The following is a 20,269-nucleotide window of genomic DNA, read 5'->3' as shown; positions in this document are numbered from 1 at the left end:
TACAGAAATGGTGTTTTCCGTTTGTCTGAGAGTGACGATGCGAATGTGGAATGGGGGAATAGGAAGAATAGGGTAGTGATAGGGTGATTTTTTTTATCGAACTTGGATGTGCTTGATTAAAAATTCTCCTCTGGTATGCACTAATTGGTGCTTACCAAGTTGATCGAACGAACAAGCGCTATAATGGTTGCAGGTTGTGGAGCAAGCAACTTGCAAGGGCGATGCACTGATTGCTTATGAGGAGCGGGATTCGTGGAACTGTTCTTCGCAGTAATTTAGACGGGATCTTACCAACCGTAATGTCCATGGTTCTAACTGATCAGGTTGACTGCTCCTGTCTAGGCTTGATCAACCTGGTAGAATATCAGCCCTCGTGCTTCCTTCGGGCAGCTGGATACCAGAAGGGTGTTACGGCTGAGCGGTTGTTTTATTATTATTATTATTATTATTATATTATGATTATTATGTGTAGCAATTTGTTGTGCCAACCAAAATCTCATTATTCCAAGGACCATCAGGAACAAACCCATCACTTTTTGGAAAAACTTTCAGAACCGGGTCCAGTTTTAACTTTGGCTGTTCCAAACAAGAAGAGGATTGGAATCGAATTTCGTCAGTTATTCATTGCCAACGTTGTGTACTCTGTGCCTCACCGAGCCTTCAACTATGGTCGTTTGACGTGTGAGTTGGGCGCTTGCAGTGTGACCTCACTGAAATCATGTTCTGACCTATTCAACAGCTCTCGTAAAATCGTATGAACTGATAATAGATAGGTATCACCTTTTTGGTTAAAGTAATATTGCGTTTACGACCGAATCTGCACAACCCCGTGAAACCACTATTCCGAAATCAGTATTTTTGGATCCAATTAGCTGACAAGCAGCATGAAACGCAGGCATTTGTGCCAGTCATTGTACTGGATGAGTGCTCGGTCTTCCAGTTTGCTTGATGGTCAGTGATACGGTTATCACGGTTTCTGAAAATGAGCTGCCCTAAACTCGACAGAGTAGAATTCAGAAATCGAAGCTGCGTATGTGATCATGCCCTTCGGAAAAAGCCGACGAAAACAGTGTATCGTGATTCGCATTCGTGCTCAAGCGATCACCGTATTTTCACAGATGTGAGCTATTCATACTATTGGAGCGAGAGTATCGAAAAACTCCTACAGTCTCGGTATACAGAATCCACCAATAGGATGCAATCCAGCTGTAGGAATAATCCTAACGAGACGCCGATTCTCTCGACTCTGTAGTATTCCACACGACCAGTGTGTACGAATGTGGCCTGTATGCGCTCTTTTTTGGGACACTGGTCTGCGTATTGCGTGACTGATGTAGGCGAAGCTAGGGTACCACGTGATGCTGTCATGATTGCACTGCAACCGTTTAAAAAGTGCCTGAATAACCAGTTCAACTTTCAAATGCACTCCGAATGGTTGATCACATTCCATTGCCATTTTTATAAAATCAGAGCAGGTCGCTCGATACCTGCCTGTGGTTTATTTTGGTAGCTGTAAAATTGCAAGTACAAGGATATTTGCTGGAAAGTTTCTTCAGTAAAACGAGTAGAGAATGTCTATGAACTGTTGTATTGTTACGCACCAATTAAAGATTTCGTGTGTGGAGTCGCTTCTTAAAGAAGGTAAGCAAGCGATTAAAATTACATCTTCAGGAAGGACATTGTACGACCGATAGACTTGAAGCGTGAACCACTTCCTCAACCCTGTTTCTGCCACTTAGCTGACAGCGTGAGTAGACTGCTTCCACGATTCCACCATAATGTCGTATTTGAGGTACCAACAGACAACGATAGGTCTGGCAAACTGGCATATAGTCGGGATCCTTGTCCGAAGCTAGATACTGGGAGCACAATTCACTGAAAATGCACATAAGTACTTGACTACAGGCTAACGAATGATGGCCAATTAATTGGTTGCTCAAGGAACTGCGCCGTTATTGAGCAGTTCAACTTCCGTGACTTTCGCTGAAAGTTTGTTTCTTTTTTTGTCACGACAAACGTACTAATAAAGTACTTGCGCTGTTGCACATCAGTGTAGGTTAGACAATCTGCAACCGGCTGTTGAAGGTTCGACTGCTGGACCGTGCCACCCAGCTGCAACGCCTCCATTGAAGGCCCCGTCATCATTAGAAACCGAAGAAACACGTCGAATGTATTTACCAGTGCTATTCGGCACGGGACGAAGTGGGCTTGGTTCTGCAGAAATCCTAATTAACTCTGCTGCCAGGTGAATACATGTCTCATTACCATTACATTCTGCCACCTCGAAAATAACCTTTCTTAGGTCTCAAGCGTTTACATTGTTTTTCGACCTTCACATCGGTTGCTCTAGATTCCTGATACTTTCAAACATACACACCATTCGCCGAAGCATGGGACTTCTTCCATCACTGCAGCCTAGGGACCTCGATTATGCAGACGACATCACGCTACTTGGTCCAGACTCTATTCGGATACCAAATGCACTAAATTACCTCAATAATGCCATGCGTTTTGCACTTTCGTGGTGCAGCGCTACCGCGGAACTGGTTGGGCACACCATTAAATTTGGTCATGGCATGGAAACCACTTGAGGTCGTGGGCATTTTTGGCTGACTTGTATGTAACGTTTCTCACGCTAAGGCCTTCCACTTATGTATATCTGCATCGACATAATATTATTCTATCAGTGAAGTGAAGTTCTGCAACGCGACAGTGCGTCCCGTGTAAAGCCTCTGGGGTGTGCACTGATGAAAAAGGAAGATTGCTTGTATTCAAATATCGATGACATTACGCGTGTTGCGGGGCTAGCGGTGCAACAAGCCAGATGATAGTCAAACTGATGGTTTGATTTGACTGCCCCAATTATGCTGTTTGAATCGTGTGCTTCGAATGTCAGGCGACCAATTAACCCGCCATGCCGTGTTTGCTGAAGCAAGCTCCCACTGGGAGGTGCCACAAGGTTGGCAACGCATGGCTTAGATAAGAAGCAGGAAAAACATAACAATGTTTCGTAGCTGCGTTGGTGAAGGTTGTGTCTTCTGAACGGTGGTGCAACTGTGTCTGTCCTTGGCTTCCTCTCCCACTCACTATGGTATATCAAAAGGCACGGTAGCTTCAGACAGACTTTTTCTGGAAACAAAGGAAGATTACCACAACTGTATTAAAAAAGTAATAACAGAGTATTCCACAAAGTCGTGCTAGGATCTCCGTGAGGGGGTGAGAAACGTCAAGCTAAGGATGCTCGATCAAGATTGGCTGACATTCTGACCAATAAGGTCATGCCTTTGTTTGGTCCGTAACCGCACGTAACACATCCGTCCTATTGACCCTCTGCACATTAAGGTATTATATATCTAATATATCAATGTTTGAAGGCACTCACTGACATGACGACCTTACGCAACCGCATACACTGTGTCCACTCTTTTGTTCCTAATCATAAGTTCACTGCTCTTTTTTTGTTGCCTGTTTTCCACTATATCGTACACCGTCTGATACTATACGCTGCTGCGGTCTGATTCGTGGATACATGGCTTACGGTTGGCAAACTGAACTGAGCTGAACTGTCATTACTGCCACTGTGGCTGGTGGAACAACCTCATCTTTCACCTTTGTGGCTGAATATGTGCGGGACCGTTGTCATCGGGTCAGTTCAACATTGGCGATATTGGAGGTTTCTGTCCACTCCTCGCATCACTTCGCATCGTTTCTCATGCTATCACAAAATTCCCTTACCCCGATTGATATATTTGCTCTGCAACTTTTTAGTTCGCTGGCGTGCGCAATCATATGACCCTTAGCAGAGCCTAGCAGCTGCGCTGCCCGATTAAGAAAGCACAAATTAATCGGAGTCGGAACATATGTTGATTCTGCTTTGGTATGCACTGAACCCCGTGATTTAGAAGTATTCCTCGTCTGGCGTCGCAAGATAGTAGTAGGCTCTCAATGAATCAGTTGTGCATAGAGAAATAGTGCCTAGGTTTTTTGCAAGAACGTTTAACTCACTTGTATATGTAAGCCACTCGTTGACTGACTTTGCAGTTTGTCTTGCAGAATAGTGTCCAAATGTCTCTGATTGGATAATTCACCTAATTGCCGCTCGTTGAATATCTACACGATAGCAGACGAGCTGCTTCGGGAAAAATTGGCAGTTTTGCTGTTCATTACTACTGCCCCATCAGGAATAGTACAACAGCACGACGCCACGCCTCCTCCAAACCTAACAAACTTAATTAGGGGCGTTTTAGAACGGGAGATCCAGTTAAGTCTGTCGTTATTCCAAGTCGATTTGTACATTATTCTATGACTCCGATAGGTCCCAAGAAGGGCGAAACGTAGTGGGCTGTTTTGGGATTTTCTGACTGGTTGGCTAATGACATTCCTATTACGAGACTTGGTTATGTGTAGTTTTGATGATCCCGAATAGCGAAAGGAAGAATTAGGTTTAAAACTCTACGGCGCCATTTACCAAAATGTAAGCCAAATTACACAAGAAACCTCAATCGTCCACGTTCATGGCATCACCAATACACAGATCTGTCACTGACCGGTACAGTGCAGTGTCAAGGTCCACTAACCAAACAAGATGGTGAGTTAGTGTTGGCTGCGGTCGACCCTTCCGAGGCCAGTCTCGTGAATCTGATTGGCGTTGCGATCGCACGGGTATCGCGACCGAACAGGTCCAGCAAACGAGGCATGAACACATGCAGGTCAGTGGGCTATTGACACGCACACACATGCTAGTATAGCCGCATCGGGCGAGACGGCCCTTGCGAAGTGAGTAGTGGGTTGGAGGAGCGGACAAAACAGGTGGACATCAAAATTACACGAGCGGAGGGAGTAAACGAATGGAGGAATTATCATCAGTGTCAAGCCGGATTCCATAGTGATGTTCCGGAACACAAGTAGCTCGGGTGCGCTGTTTCGTTGTTGGCCTGTTCGCTGAACTTAGCGGTTGGATTGCAAACGTTCCATAACCAATCGAGGTGACATCATTAGTGCACGATATCGGCTTAGTTAGTAATCAACGTTTGCAATCCAACTACCAATCCCGGCGAACAGACCAATAACCTTGTGAGTAGTACTGAATCAATAGAGCAATTCTTGTGTTACAGTCAGCCTCACACCGCATCCAGCATATATCTTACTGGAACCAGCCACAGCAGACAATTAATACAAAGGTGTCGGTGTCAGTTGATGCTGACCATGGCGATAGCATCGAAGAAACCTATGGGTATTTCAAACACTTTGTTCATGCTGGCAATCAAGATGCTCATTCCACTTGTCATCTGCGAGGACCACAGTGTTTTGCAGTTCATCAGTACCGTGACGCATGGTGATAAATGTAGGCTGCAAAATGCTCAAGTTAAAAACCAGTGGATGTAATCTGTTTTTTTCCGCCGATGGAGAAAACGAGCACACAAACTTACATCAGATCTGCATAACAACCTTCCGGATTTTTTCAATGCAAAGCCCGTGATCTGATAAACGTTATGACCACGGTTAAGCATTCGTCACAACACTTCGGTTTCGGTATGAAGTCAACTTGTGGTTTTAACAGCAAGATTAATGATTATATGACGTACGCTCTGTGGCTTCTAAGAGATCGTCTCATGACTTGATCGCATTCTGATGACATTCCGATGAAGAGTTTCGGGTGCTTCAGGTTTCCTGTATGAGAGCTCGACTTCTCGGATTCATACGAACCAATGCAGCTTGACAGTTGCTTTGTTAGCGTTTCGTGACCATATGAGGAGACATCTCGAGAGTGTGGATGGTTTGATAGTTATTTTAAGACTGCTTGAGTTCCTACCATTCCGCAATCGTCTCGAATACCCCTGACGCGATTTACTGTTCTGATGTCGGCGTACACTTTACTTGGTTCGTGTGCTACGATTTTTTTGCATTGCGGCCTGTTTTACTTGCACTTGTCCGGTTTATTGCGTAATTCAATTTGACCACTTCTGTCCCTTTATTCCGGCTAACCCTTTTGCGTTTCGGTCCGTCTTGATGTCATTTGGCAAACTTTTTTCGGTAGTTCTCTCTACTTTGATTGATCTGCATGCATCCTCTTATGTTGTGGTTTGAATCTGTGGCTTGTATGTCTTCGTAAACCACTTTTCTGTTTCATGCAATTTTTGTTTAGTCTTAAAGTCTTTTTTGGTTTGTGTTCTGGTTGTTTGTACATTCCGGTGATCTTTATTTTGTTCGCTGGGTTTTGCGTTCCTTTGCTATCGGCTTCTCCTTTAGTTTATTGCTCGTTATTTCCGTGGTTCTTTTATCTTAAGAAGTTGACGAATTGGATCGTTTCCACATCGATTGTTGATGACTTCCTCGGTTGAATACCAAACCTCCAACGTTTCATACTCATTTATTCTTATTTGAGTAGTGTGTGAACCTGGTTATAGTCTATTTCCTGTCCTTCATGTGTGTAGACGGGTGAGACATGGTCGTTTCTCTTAACGTCATCCCCGTGTTCGTGCAATCTGTTGGATGATATTTGTCAAAACCCTTGCACTGGATCGTCTATGTAACGCTTACTTTCCTCATTGTATCCAATCCTACTTCCAATTTTGATAATGGTTTCCAAAGTGTGCTCAAGCGTTTGCAGACTACAAGAATGTTACAACAGCATAACATAAACATGTTTGATGAACCTACGAGCACACTTCGAAGGGCACTATCCAAACCCAAAGGAAAACTGAGAAAAATACAGAGGACTAAGGTTGTATATGAAGTTAAGTACGTGTATTGCGACAGACAATTTGGGTTCAAGTAGAACATAAGGCTGATGGAAATTCGGGGACTGCGCCTACCTGATGAGCCCCAAAAAGGGCGAAACCGGTCGTGGGCTGTCGAAGAGTTTTGAGTAAACTTACAAGTAGTTTCCTTTATGAAAATATACTGCGATATCTCGAATATCGCACCAACTGAAACATGAGACGGCCTGTGTGCAGCACATTCAGTTGTAGAAGATCATAAATGAGAGATTCAGTTGAGTCTTTCGTGAAAACCAAATTGATTTGCAAATGAGTTTATTTCTAGAAAAAAGGCACTTTCATTAAGTAGTCGAAGGTCAGAAAATAGGGTCACAACGCAACAGAAATATCAGATGGATTAATTGACTGAAAAAAAGAAGGCTCCTCAAAACAAGTGTCCAAACGACAGGAAGACAGACCGCAGCGCAACACACAAGAAGGTATTTGACGAGACCATCAAGTGCGAGTGGATCAGACCTCAGCGCAATCCAATCTTGTAAACCACTCTTCAGACCATAAAAACTCGAGCGAAAATGGATGTGATAATCATCTAACCCCACACTGACGGTATGTTCTCGTACGGTGGTGAAACCTTTCTAGCCATCTGGAAAGTTTAGGGGAGAGGTCAACTGCCACTTGACCAAAAGCTAGTATCTATCTAATTTGCCGATTTTGATTTAGCTACCCAGATTCGGTGAGTAGTGTATTGCGAATTCGAAAGATTTCCGCTTCAGAAGCGATAACCGCATGTCAGTTAGCCTGAGCCGAAAGCAACATTGGTTCTTTTCATCATCGGGATTCGTTGCAATTAGTGGGACAATGTGTGCACTTTAGAAAACCACTAGCAATAATACTGACTGACCATCATTTTAACTTTCAACGAAGCGGATGTAAATTCAGTGACAGTCCTCATAATCCAAACCACATTCCGTATAGGTTCCACAGCATCCAACTTCAGTTAGAGAACTAATTTTATAATGTTTTCATTGTAAACTGACCAAACACTCATTCACGAGGGACAAAATAACTGAGTAACGAAGTTATGCCTACCAGTGTCGGCCATCGATCGTTTGAGTCCTCTTGTCCATATCCTAGGGGCGAAACGTGTCAACCCGACTTAGTATACGGGTTAGTGGTCTCATACTTTTTTGCCACTTTACAGACTGTCTGCTTTTCTGTCTTTTCCACTCAGCACAGGAATGGGCACAAAAGGTCTGACGTGCGATGTACATGTCGTAGCCAGCTTCATTTATGAAGAGTAACTAGCTCGTCAGTTGAGGGAAATTTCCTTCTTTATAAAAATATCTGGCATACATCAGCGTTCCTAATCCGATATTCTCCACAGATCCGGACAGCGCTTCGGAGACAGCTCTGGTCCAACTCAGAGTTTTCGTGCATCTACTGCGCGGGATGGTCGTGTTTCTGATATACAAAGCAGTGTGTCGCAGTGTGTACTTTGTACTTGATAGACGAACTGATGCCCCATCGGTGCCATAAGTATCAAAGATTCGCGAAAGCTCTGCTAATCTGTCACATTCGGGAAGTGATCCCGTACTCAGCCGAACCGCCGGTGAACTGGTCGTGCTAACGCACGGATTAACGAGATAACGGAATATAACTATGAGATAGAACAGTCGCAAGTCTCTCCATGTAGTCTTATTCTTTTTGTTAATTAGTGATACGGTATTCTAACTGATAAGATTTTCGGCAAATTGCTTTGCACTCTTCAGAAGGCGAGAACCTGTTGCATGGTTGTTGCTGAATCTTGTCTGGAGGATGACACACAATCAGGAGACTAAAATGCCGTAAAACAGAGCCAACCAATAGATATGTGACTTGCAAATCGGTCCCACCACATAAACAGCCTCGACATCACCAACCGTAATCGCAGTCAGCGGGTTCGATTCCCGACGTTTCCGCTCAAATGGTTTTGCTTTTGAGTCGAGGCCGTCACACTTGCAGGCGATACCTGATACCTCGCCAAAACGTACGATTGGTTATGTGGCTTCCGATATGTTTTGGAAGGTCTTATGGTTTCGTTCTGCAATAGTTCGGTGGAACAGAATAGCGGTGTCTGAAAGCGGAAAGTCAAGTTTTGTTTCGAAAGTTTAGAGCAAGTGGATATATCTTGTAACCATCCCCTTGCCCCAAAACGAAAAACTGAGGGTCTTCAATGACGCAAAAGGCACTAATGAAACCAGTTCATGACAGAACCCTGATTAGGCATAACTTCACAGTTTCACCGCATTTTCCGATGAGGTTTCTAAGCAATAGCTGATGAACGTTAGTATTGTTCTCACTCGTTATAACCACAACCAATCCTCGTCTCTCCACACATCTCATATAGTATGATCGTTTCGTTGATACCAACGATTCAACCGTCCGTAACACACCGGTACGCGCCATCGGGACAGTCGCTTCACCATAGCAGCACAACTACCTGTTTAATCCTGGAGACCGAACATGAGGACTCATCCATAAGGACTAACTCACTGAAATGAATCATAGTCAATCCTTTCGAAGACGCACATGACATTCTATTGTTACTAGATAATTCACAAAGCCCAGAAGAGGCGCACCCGATGAGGGGCAACTCGTTGTTGCTTGTACTTTTCAACATTACAGAAACAAAGCCCATTTTCAAACACTTCCAGAGAAAACATTTCGTACTAGTGTATGAGCTAATTTTCAGTTTCTTCCAATCATGTGTGATATTCTATCTTCTATGTTCTATCGTGCTTGAACGCAAAGGAAAAGAGTCAAAAGCTGTCTTGCTTTGGGAGCCGGTTTATGGAAATCAAAGGCTACTTTGATTATTTCCCTTGTATTTTCACATTTTGAAGTGAATGGTGCGGTTGAATCCCCTCAGTAGTCGGCAGCTTGCCTTCCATCGTCTTTGTTGGGCGTTTCAGCAGCTTCTCTATCTGGTCAGCAATGTCGTTTAGCATTAAGTCAATTTCACAAACGCACTGTGTACTAGCGACAGGGTTTCTAACAGCCATACTGTGATCAGGTCTAATTAATTCAATCCGTATGGCAAACTATGGTATGTATAAGCAAGAAGCTATGACAGCGAGTGTACCTTTAGACCAAATATTGCATAATTGTTTTGATTCTTGGGGAACCCTGAAAAGCCATCCGAAATCTCGGTCATACAGCGGTTTGTAAGGCAGGATTTGATGCACACAAGTGATACAAGCCCAAAGCATGGACTTATCTGTTTTGCCCTCGCGAGTCAATCGCCCACAATGAATCGCCAGTGTAGGAACCTGGGGTGAGAAGGAAGTTCAAGATGCATTGCTAATTTCCAAAGCGAAATAAGCCCACTAGTTTTGCAAGGAATACGCTTTATTACTTTTTCTTCCGTCACAAAAGCGTGCGTGCAACATTTGTAGCAAAGATCACAAAAAGCTTTGTTGCATCTCATAGTGGCGAGCCGAAGAACGTTAAAAAACAAAAAACACATGCTACTTACAAGTAGCTGAAATGATATACGTAACTAGGATTCCCCCAGAAAGACATGAAGCCCTCTGCAACATGTGCCCAGTTAGATCAAAACCAACTCTAGATTTTGGTTTGAAACCTGTTTAGGACTACGAGTACTCTTCACACGGAAAATTCAACCAGAAATGGATGATAATCATACCAAAATCATGCGTTACTGTCCATCCCACTAAGCCGCTGCACTAAAATAACTAAGTTGAGTTGTTAGGTGTTATCAACCACCTACTGTTGTTACTGAAGGTGAACCAGGGACAGGAGCTCTCTGAAACCTGAGAATACATAGTTTGGTGGAGAAAAGTTTACTCAGAAAGAGAGATTTTGCTCCTTTCCAACATGACTTGTATGGAAAATCGTTGGCCATTATGATATAAGCTTTGCGGAGACGATCTACGTTACTGACCGCATGAACGCAGTGGTGCTCTTGTTTGATTTGGACCGACATGAAGCAGCCTATGTGTTCGGAATGAAGCGGACCTCTTAGCAGAGCCGTCAACTTACCAGGTTGTTCTGTAAATCTTATGCGGTTGGATAAGGAGCTTATGTGTGTGAGAGTTCTCAAACGGTTCAGTAATTATGAATGAGAACATCTCATTAGAACAAGAATTTCCAATCTCATTCCATTGGGAACTGGTCTCCCGTGGGTAAAATGAAACCCGAGAGAAGACAACAACTGTGAAACCAAAATGCAGCGCACTGCGCAAACTTCTAGGTGAGACGCGGGGATAAAAGAAGCCATTGATCTGGAAGACACGAAGTTCTGAAATGTTGTTGGTTGGTAGGATTTATTGGCGTTTTCATCGCACAACATCCGTTCTGCCTAATTTTTTCTACCCCCCCCCCCGCCACCCAGCAACTTACACAGTCGGAGTGTGTTGCTAACCCAAGGTAGGTTCTAACCTGGTTGGAATTAATCGACATTCTGCACGGTAAAATATCAGCGTAATTAGACAACAACTGGTTTCAGTTTGCGTGAATTTAAAAGTCGGCTCAGTTGCATTTTCACTGCATTTTAGTTTCACAGGTTTTAGCTTCTCTCAGGTTTTATTTTACCCACGGTAGGCCAGTTTCCAATGGAAAGCGATTGAAAATTCGTGTTTTAATGAGCTGTTCTCGTTCTCAATTAGTGAAACACTGGCGAACTCTCACACACGTATAGCTCCTTACCTACCGGTGCATTTTAAATGAACGTTTGCGATTGCGGAGTTGTACAATCAACCGCACATCATTCGAATCTTCACATGTGAAGTACGAAATAGAAAATTGAGAAAAGCATGTAACCATTTGCTGATATGCTCTGGTAAGTTTGAGCTCTAAAAAATCTGGAGAAAGGAGTTGAAATTACAAGAAAACAGTTACAGTGTTGTCCCAGAGACTGTACATTCCAAAATGTTTACTGGGAACCAATAGAATACAGCGAATTACGGTAATCAGTTGATCATGTGGTAATCTTGCGGAACACCAGGTTCTCAATAAAGTGCAATAAACACATACAGTAAATGCCCGTCAGGGGATTTTCCATGCGAAATGAATGCAAGCATATTCGGGAAGCGACGTGCTGTCATCCGAGACAGCGTGCAAACTTCAGCTGTATGTGAAGTAGTTCGATATGGTACCACCTAGCGATATTTTCATGAACTTAGTGTAGAATAATCAGCGCAAATACAAGGCCAAATACCAGTATGAAGGGGAAAGCCCTTAGCCGTGGAGTTGTTCATAATCAAATGCCAACTAAGTAGTTACAAACTACTTGACAGGAACGTAAACGTCCTATATGCATTTTGTTTTTAGAAGCTGACCATTTTCATGCGTGTACTTGAGCTTTCGGGGATATTCATTGACTATCACGCAATGGTAAACGAACGCCGAACAGCGGATCCACAGGTTACGTAATGCACCCCACCTTCCATTAAGCAAGAGGCGGAGTTGCGAGAAAACCACATACTACTCGCAAGTCTCGTCAGTAGTATACACCGTTAGACCAGTATCCGCATATCTGTTTGCCATCTAGTGAATACTCAAGATGCTCACCTGTATTTTAATCCCTAAGTCAAATAGATGTGTTAAATTACCTGCATCGTTGTAGTCCTAAACACTGTTCTTCCGACAGTGACCTGTACAGACCCAACTGTGATTTCATTGGTGCAGCTAACAAATTCAGCACATTCGGTTAATTCGAAGAACGCAACCTGGCTGCCAACACCACGTGTGACGCCGTATACAAACCGACTACAGAAATTAAAGGCGGAAAAGGCAATTACTCTTATCTTCTACCACCTGGTATTTAGTGTGCTGGAATTCTGGCCGGACCAGTGGCTGATTCCAGTCAGTTGGACAGCTTTTGGAACTGATCGATAACACATCACTTCGGACAAGTCTGGAAAGCTTATCTGCGCTCGCATTACAAACACATATAGCCCCGTCATCGCCGACATGGTCGGATACCTGGTTAACGGCACTTTTCGAATGGATAGCCTAAAGGTATGGCTTCTAGCCTGATGACCTACACATAGCATCGTTGTAAGCATTCATGAAATGCACTCATAGGCAAACTAATTGGTCCTTAAACAGGAGACTCAACTGAATTTCTCTACGGTGTTATTCTGTTGCAATTCAGGTGAGTTTTCTACTGAAGGCAAATTACGATTGCCACTGAGTACATTCCGAAAACGGCGTCTAATTTGGGCTTGAGTAAAACCTAAGACTGACGGAAACTCGGCGACTGTGCCTACCTGATGAGCCCCAAGAGGGGCAAAATCGGTCTTGGGATGAAGAATAGCATGTCTCACCAAGATAACATACATTATTTCTCCCCTTCTCACGCTTTTATTGACCCTTCTAACTCCGTTAGCGTTCTGTACGTCGAGGAATTACCCAGGGGTAAATTTACTTGACCTAACGGTTGAAATGTCGTATTTGGTGCACATCATTCAGCTGCATCGGAAGAAGCGGAAATCCATCGATTAAGCTTTTACCAAACAGACCGTTACAGAGCAGCTTAAACATCAAAAGGATGGTTACCGTGCATCCCTGCAACAGTCTAGAGTTCCTTGTCCAAAACGCTCAGTATTGAGACAACGAACCCCTAATGAAATGCAAATTAGATAAAGCCAAAAGGTTTTATCTACTCGCCCCGCGATTCGTGGTTACTGGGACAAAAAAGCGATTGGTTAGATGTAGGGTTGTTTAGGGTAAAAAGGAACGCAAATGTTGTGCAGCGAAGTCAACTTCCGGTGGTCAGTTTTGAATTGCCTAGTGGGTATCGAAACAAAACTATCCGAACACATATGCATCGTCTTGTGGACTAATCTACTCAGATCCAAGCTAGGTTGCGCTTTTTTCTTTCACGCCTTAGTAAAACTCCGAACAAGGCCACATTGTTTAAGCACTTAAGTTACAGTGGTTGACTCGCATTTGCAAGCAACCGGTTTGTGTATATGATCACACAAGGTTGGTGAGTTAATTAAATGCTGTATCCACGTAAAAGCAACGAACCGGATTAATTTTTGGACGCTTCACTGCAAATTCATTTTTATTCACTTTGGGAACTACTTAAAAATATTTACAACTCCTGGTTCTTCCAACGGTAGTGATGTTCATCTGATCCATGTGTATTTCGCTGGGCTCACTGTTGAACAAAGTAAGATCCATTAGAGTTTCGGTGGACAGTCTGGATGAACTCCAGAGTTTTCAGGATATATTCGTATTACGTGTGTTACATGTTACATGCGACAGGTCTTTCAATAGGCCTGATGGATATTGTCAGTCGCTAGCAGCCAATAGACTACTTTCCTTCGAAAAGTAAAATCCTTAACGTATAACAGGATAGTATTATAACAGATTTAGAGATGGCCCGTAACGCTTCAGGTGACAAATGTGTAGCAACTGAACAACTTGTTCACTATGTACAATAAAGAAATATGGAATATTCTGTTTCGGTTGACGGTAACTCTTTGCGTCGAGGGTGAACGACCGGTGAATTGGTTTCGGCAAGATCACAAATAGTCCGAATCGGTGTAACTCTAGTTTATTTGTCCGTCGTTTCTCCTGGCGTTGAAGTCAGATTAAAACTTTGGCACGTGAACAAGACTTAATGTTTGAAGGACCCAACACCACTGACATTGATGATGACATGTACGCCAGACTTTTAATTCGGATGTTACCTCCAGAGTGCGTGTGTATACTCTGATATGTCCGATACACCGACCCCTCGAGGTCCGTAAATCCACGTTTTACTGTTCCACTTTAACTGCTATATGTGTGAACAGCCCCCGCATATTTGGTTTGAACAAGTCAGTTGCTCAAGATTGAGCTACCGGTGTCATAGAGCCAGAGTAGGCACGAGAACCGATTCGCTCCGAAACCGTATGGATGGCTCACGAATAGGAACGATCATACATTGGAACGCCGGACACCGAACCTCCCTAGAGCTTTGTGAAATAGGTATGGCTAACAATCCTAAAATAAGGACGAACTGAACGTGTTCGTTAGTTTATCGGCAAGGGTTAACCTGAAAAACGACAGACAGATTAGGAACAACGTCATGGTAAACACAATCTGCTGCTGAATGGGAAAATATCATGACAATAGATTCTTTTCCAATCTAAGCAGGTTCTTTGCGACGAGGTTCCACAGTAGCTAACATTCAGCAGAGCTTAGTTATTATTGCGGTCTGAAATTACTGATTTCGGCTTTCTGGGTACCTCCTGGCCAGGTACGAAACAACTCTATCCAGATATTGCAATGCAGTACGGTCGCATGAGAACTGAAGGCGGTGTAACTGGATGCAGCAATCAGTCAAGTTCATAGTTTTTAAGCCAAAAGCAAAATATTCTTCCTCAGACATGTGGACAAATGCTGCTGGAAACTGTTATACGTATTAATTCGGAAATAGTTTCCCACAATACATCAAAGAAAAGCTGGATTTTCACGGCGCTGACAAACAATTAATGTAGTAGTTCGACCTTCGCGTGTAGCCTTGAGAGATTCGTCAGTTGGACATTCCTGGAAAAATTTGAGCACTGGGTCTATTCGTACAATACCATCAAAGCCGCCTTCAGATCCTACGACACAGGCCGGATCCACAGGCAATTCGCAGTGTTCAGAGAAACTCAGGGCCTTTCCATCGGATGAGGGACTGAAGTGCGCACACCAGCAAACAGTGAACAGTGGGTGATTGGACAAACACGTCGTCATCCAATTGGCCAGTTCTGGAACATCTGTGGTGCAGTAAAGAGAGCCACTTGGGGCCAAAACATAGGCGTACACATCCAGCAATGTAGGAGAAATGATGCGCCACTTGTGCTTCATGCGCTTAAAATGTGGATCAGGATAGAGGAAGAACATCTTCTGCAGCTGACCCTGAAAAAGGAGGTTTTGAAAGACAGGCTAGTGAGGAGGATGAGGAAACACCGAACGGGGAATTTTGTAGGAAGCAAAAAATTAAAAAAGGACTGACGCAGTGAACATGGCAGAGGTAAAGGAAAATGAAAAAGCAGTGACGGAGTTCGTTGGTTTGAGAGGATGGGATGAAACGACATAACACACTATCAAAAAGGGCGTTGAACGGACCATTCGCTTCAGATAATTCAACTTCTGCCAAGTGATTGGCAAGGACAAGGTAAAGAATCGGTTGTGGGATAAGTGGCAACAAATGAATGTAATCTCATCTTCTATGGGCTGGGATTCAATAAATCAGGCTTCATAAATTGCACAACCCCGTTACCTCACAACCTCCTCTCAACAAAAAACAAAGTTCCTTCCTTTCAAAAGGGCTTGGTAAACAGTCGATAGTTTTTAAATGGGAAATGTTTCGCCTTTGGCGCCAAAGTTTTATCGGGTCAGGTGAGGCGGTCACCAATTCGGACAGGTTTTCGGGCAGACGGAGAACCCAGCAGTAAGAACTCTTCAAATTAGCACACCAGATCAGTGTTGAATGTCAACTTTGGGCCGGCCTAAATCTTGTGGTTGATGGTTTGGGGGAGCTTCGAATTATTTTTGATCCAGTTAGGCTCGATAATCCTCCACTTGAAGGTGCCTTAACTGATGATTCACTTTGGGTGCCACTGGTAGATTTCGTCAGTCTGTCTGGGCTTGTGAGTGCAACGACAAGTTAGTTAGGGGGAAAGGGGGTGAGATTAGGTGCAATTCAGACGAATCTTCTTTGATGACCCTTCTGATAACCGCACACTAACGTGTTGACTCGGCTGTTGCAAGACCATTCTCCAAACGCTTGCCAATTCTACCTCTTCTATCCTATTTTCACTGAGATGCTTGGGGACTTCCATCGCCTCGTGTCACGCTAAAGTTTTCAAACACTGATAAAGAGCGAAATCCCATAGCTTGACTTGCATATCGGCTGACCGTTGTGGCATGGACCGTAGTCCTCGCTTCTAAATCTATTGTGTTCCGTGTCCAGTGCATGTTCTGCCATTGCCGAGTTTTTCAGAAACGCTCGATATCGATCTGAAACAATGACTTCTCAAACGGTCCTAAACTTTTTCCAGTGTTCCTCCCGTCTCATGTTCGCTCCTGACTGGCTTCAGCTGTTCGAAAATCTGATCACAGAATGGTGCGTCTTAGATAATTTAGAGATCCAGGTTAGGCGGAGTGTGAGGCCGATGACTAGATCAATAACTACGTCGAACGACATTCAGAGTGTGAACCTGGAGGTTGCAACGCATCGGGCTTAAGGTAAGGTGGTGCTCGGAAGCGGATCGCATGGTCTAGGCATTCTGCGATGGTGATTGGAATTTTGAGGCATTGCAACATTGCCTGAGAGTTACTCACCCGGAAGGTGGGCGATCAGCAGTCTAATCCAGTCAAAGTCCACACTAGGGTGTTCACGAACCTCTCGATATTACTGTCAACGCGCAATTAATAGATGAACAAATCCAAAGTGTAATGCTGGGAACGTTGTTTCGAAGAGGACAAATAGATGCGCATCCTGTTTGTGCGAAATTTCGAGCGAGAAACAGCTTCACAAACTTATGTAATTCTGTGTACAAAAACATTAGTTCTCAATCTAACCTCACATACTTTGACCAGCAGAGTTCAAGTTTATTGCAGCATAGATTATCAAAGGGAGATCAGTGTATCATCATCAGGCTTGAGGAATTCGGGAACAAAGAACAAGTGCGAGTACGATAATTTCACGATAATTTTGCGCTGCCATTTGGGATCCAAATATTGACTTTATGCAACAACAGCTAGCGGAATTAACAAGCAGATCGAAAGGGAAAAGACTGGGCGTTCGTTCTACTAGACCCTACCAAATGGGAAATTACCTTGAGAAAAAAGTTTGGAAGAAATTTCATAGCATTGGTCCGTAGACAAACAATGTTCTGGTATTGTCCAGGATGTTTCAGTCGTAGTGCACGAATTTTTTCCTGTAACGAAACCAAAAACAGGTCATCAGACAGTCCGATGAAATCAGGATGACCGTTTGACACGATTCCCCATAAATATTTGTCTATAGATAACGGATAAGCTACAGAAGTAAGTTCGTTTCATTAATGGAAGTCTAACGTTTTGTTCTCCTACAATGTGTCGGACTGTTTTGGCACAACAGCAATGCACGAAAATGAAAGATGGGTACAAGGCAAGGAACCGCTTTCGAATTCATTCAGCGTTCCAATCAAGAATAAAGGCATATAAAAACGAGTGTATTGTGGATTATATGGTTATACGGCTGCGAGACTTGGCCAGTTAGGGTGGATGAGCTGAGAAATCCCAAGATTTCTGATGTCCCGGAACTGGCTGGAATCAGATGGAACCGGCAATTTCGCAACCAGGTGATCAGAAAACGGGTCTTTGATGAAGAAGGCGGTACTTCACTCACAGATTGCATCCAGCATTGTACGCTAAGGTGGCTGGGTTATATGTTACGCATGCTGAGTTGCTGCTCACCGAGAAAATCGTCGCTTTCGGTGTTTAATCTAGGCTGATGCAAACCCAGAGATGGGTGGAGTATGACGTGGCAAAATGGAATGAAGGATATTACGGTGAGTTTGGGCGCTGTTCGCTTTCTATGATGTGATCAACATTACACTCCTGCTTAGCTGGAGAAACTGAACAATGCAACGGCTAACCAATGTCCGTAACATTCATGCTATCACTTTCTATCCAAATTGTCTGACTAAGTGTTGGAAATTCAGACACCTCGAATGTTTATGGTAGGCTAGCTCTGGGTCCCCTTCCCGCCCCATTTTATTCCTTCTTTTCATTATAAGGCTTTATTCAAATAAACTGACAAGGTCTTAATGCAGTGAACATCCAATGTCCAGCTTTGCAGTTGGAGTCAATGACGATGATGGTGATGTTTCACCAATACTGGTTAGCAGTGATTAAAACTATACCGGTTGCAGTCAAATCTTGCTACAACTCAGCACTAAGGTAACAAAGCTTGAAGTACTAGTCAAAGATTTGAACCACAATAAGCAAAAGTAAGATGAAGCAACGTAACTCATTCACATTCGTCATTTTGGATTTATGAGTGATCAAGAGGTAACACTAGACATTCGAAAAGGTCCCGCATATAGTACAGCACTCAGAATCTGGTCAAACTAAAAATTTGGTAGCACTTCTGGCTGTTCTCTAATGACGTCGAATTTTATCACACATTCAAGACAGTGTATCCGCTCAAACTCATTTGAAAGCGGTGTGGTGAGTATGTTGTTTTGGGTGTTTCGTCCTCAGGTACTTTATCCAAAAGTAAGCACTAGAATGGTTACTAAAGAAGCACGGACTTGCCGAAAGTTGCACGACCACCACAGCATGTCACTGAATACCAGGACGAAAAATATGGTGCGAATAAAGAGGGAAAGTTTTCACGAGAGACTCAACTGATTCTCTCGTTCATGATATTTCTCGAAAACAGCCCAATTTGGGTTCAAGTAGAACATAAAGTTGACGGAAACTCGGAGACTGCGCCTACCTGATGAGTCCAAGAAGGGCGAAACCGATCGTGGTTTGCCGAAGAGTTTTCAGCAACCTTGTGAGTAGTTCCCTTCGTGAAAGAGGGGGAGTGTTGACTGAGGCAAAACTGGGTGGAATCAACACTTCAAAATTTGGCTAACTCTTAAGACGCTGGATGATATTATGATTCAAGTTTCTTCTATTTCCCATAGTATCCTTTTTCGATGAGGAGAAAAGTGCGCTGCAAGATCTTAAAACAAATATTTATGAGCAAGGTAGCCCCGAAGCATCCAATTGTGTAGGATAGGCTAATTTTAGTATATCAGACTCAGATCTGGGCATGAAGTAGTCGCAAAATACACATGCTTGTTTAATTCTAGGGTCGGTGAAAGGAGGCCTTATTTGGGAACTGCTGTATAACTCAATGACCGATACAGATGGTTGAAGGGTAACTGATTCTAATTTGTAGAGAACAGGATTGGGACCAAACAAAACCACCCTCCCGAGCGGAGGATTCTCTCCAAAGGAGATCTGATCTTTATCACGCATACAAGTATGATACTCTATGAAGCTTGTAGAGTTTGTTGTTGAATTCTTTGATCACTTACGACTTACACTGATTCTTGTTCAACTGGACCGACCTGTAGCTTGACTTATCAAAAGTGACTTTCATCGCCGCTGTGGCGTTGTATTCACGGTCAGGTCAGCCTCTTGTCTTAACCAGTTGCAGTTTCTTCGCGTTCTTTGAGGTCTTCAGGTGCATGGTCGTTATCTACAATCCTAACAGATGGGTTCGCGCTAATCTACTCATGGAGACAACTACTCCGGTGGGCTTTCCTTGGTGTTACAACACTTGAAAGACCGACCGATTCCTGTCATTGTTACATTCTGAGATTACCACTAAAATTTCACCATAAACAAGCCCTTTAAAACGCTTGGTGATGTTGTGGCCCTTTCCTTGGCAACACTTGAAAGACCGACCGATTCCTGTCATTGTTACATTCTGAGATTACCACTAAAATTTCACCATAAACAAGCCCTTCCCTTTGCTTGGTGATGTTGTGGCCTCTGTCGGCTGATTACATATATATATA

General features: G+C 43.5%; 1 protein-coding gene across 1 annotated transcript in view; it reads right to left on the bottom strand.

The window, feature by feature from the left end:
• Positions 1–14,885: 14,885 nt before the first annotated feature.
• The window catches only part of T265_01439 (hypothetical protein), a gene marked incomplete at both ends in the record, with an annotated part of 17,070 nt that continues 11,686 nt past the window's right edge, over positions 14,886–20,269 (bottom strand). Inside the window, 2 exons of the mRNA XM_009165465.1 lie at positions 14,886–15,620; positions 17,546–17,647. Coding sequence (XP_009163729.1) covers positions 15,168–15,620; positions 17,546–17,647 — 555 coding nt within the window. The remainder of the gene's footprint in view (positions 15,621–17,545; positions 17,648–20,269) is intronic.

The sequence above is a fragment of the Opisthorchis viverrini genome, assembly GCF_000715545.1.
Source record: "Opisthorchis viverrini unplaced genomic scaffold opera_v5_15, whole genome shotgun sequence".
Taxonomy (NCBI): Eukaryota; Metazoa; Platyhelminthes; class Trematoda; order Opisthorchiida; family Opisthorchiidae; genus Opisthorchis; species Opisthorchis viverrini.
The sequence above is the reverse complement of the archived record's forward strand: the minus strand, read 5'-3'. Positions and strand labels throughout refer to the sequence as shown.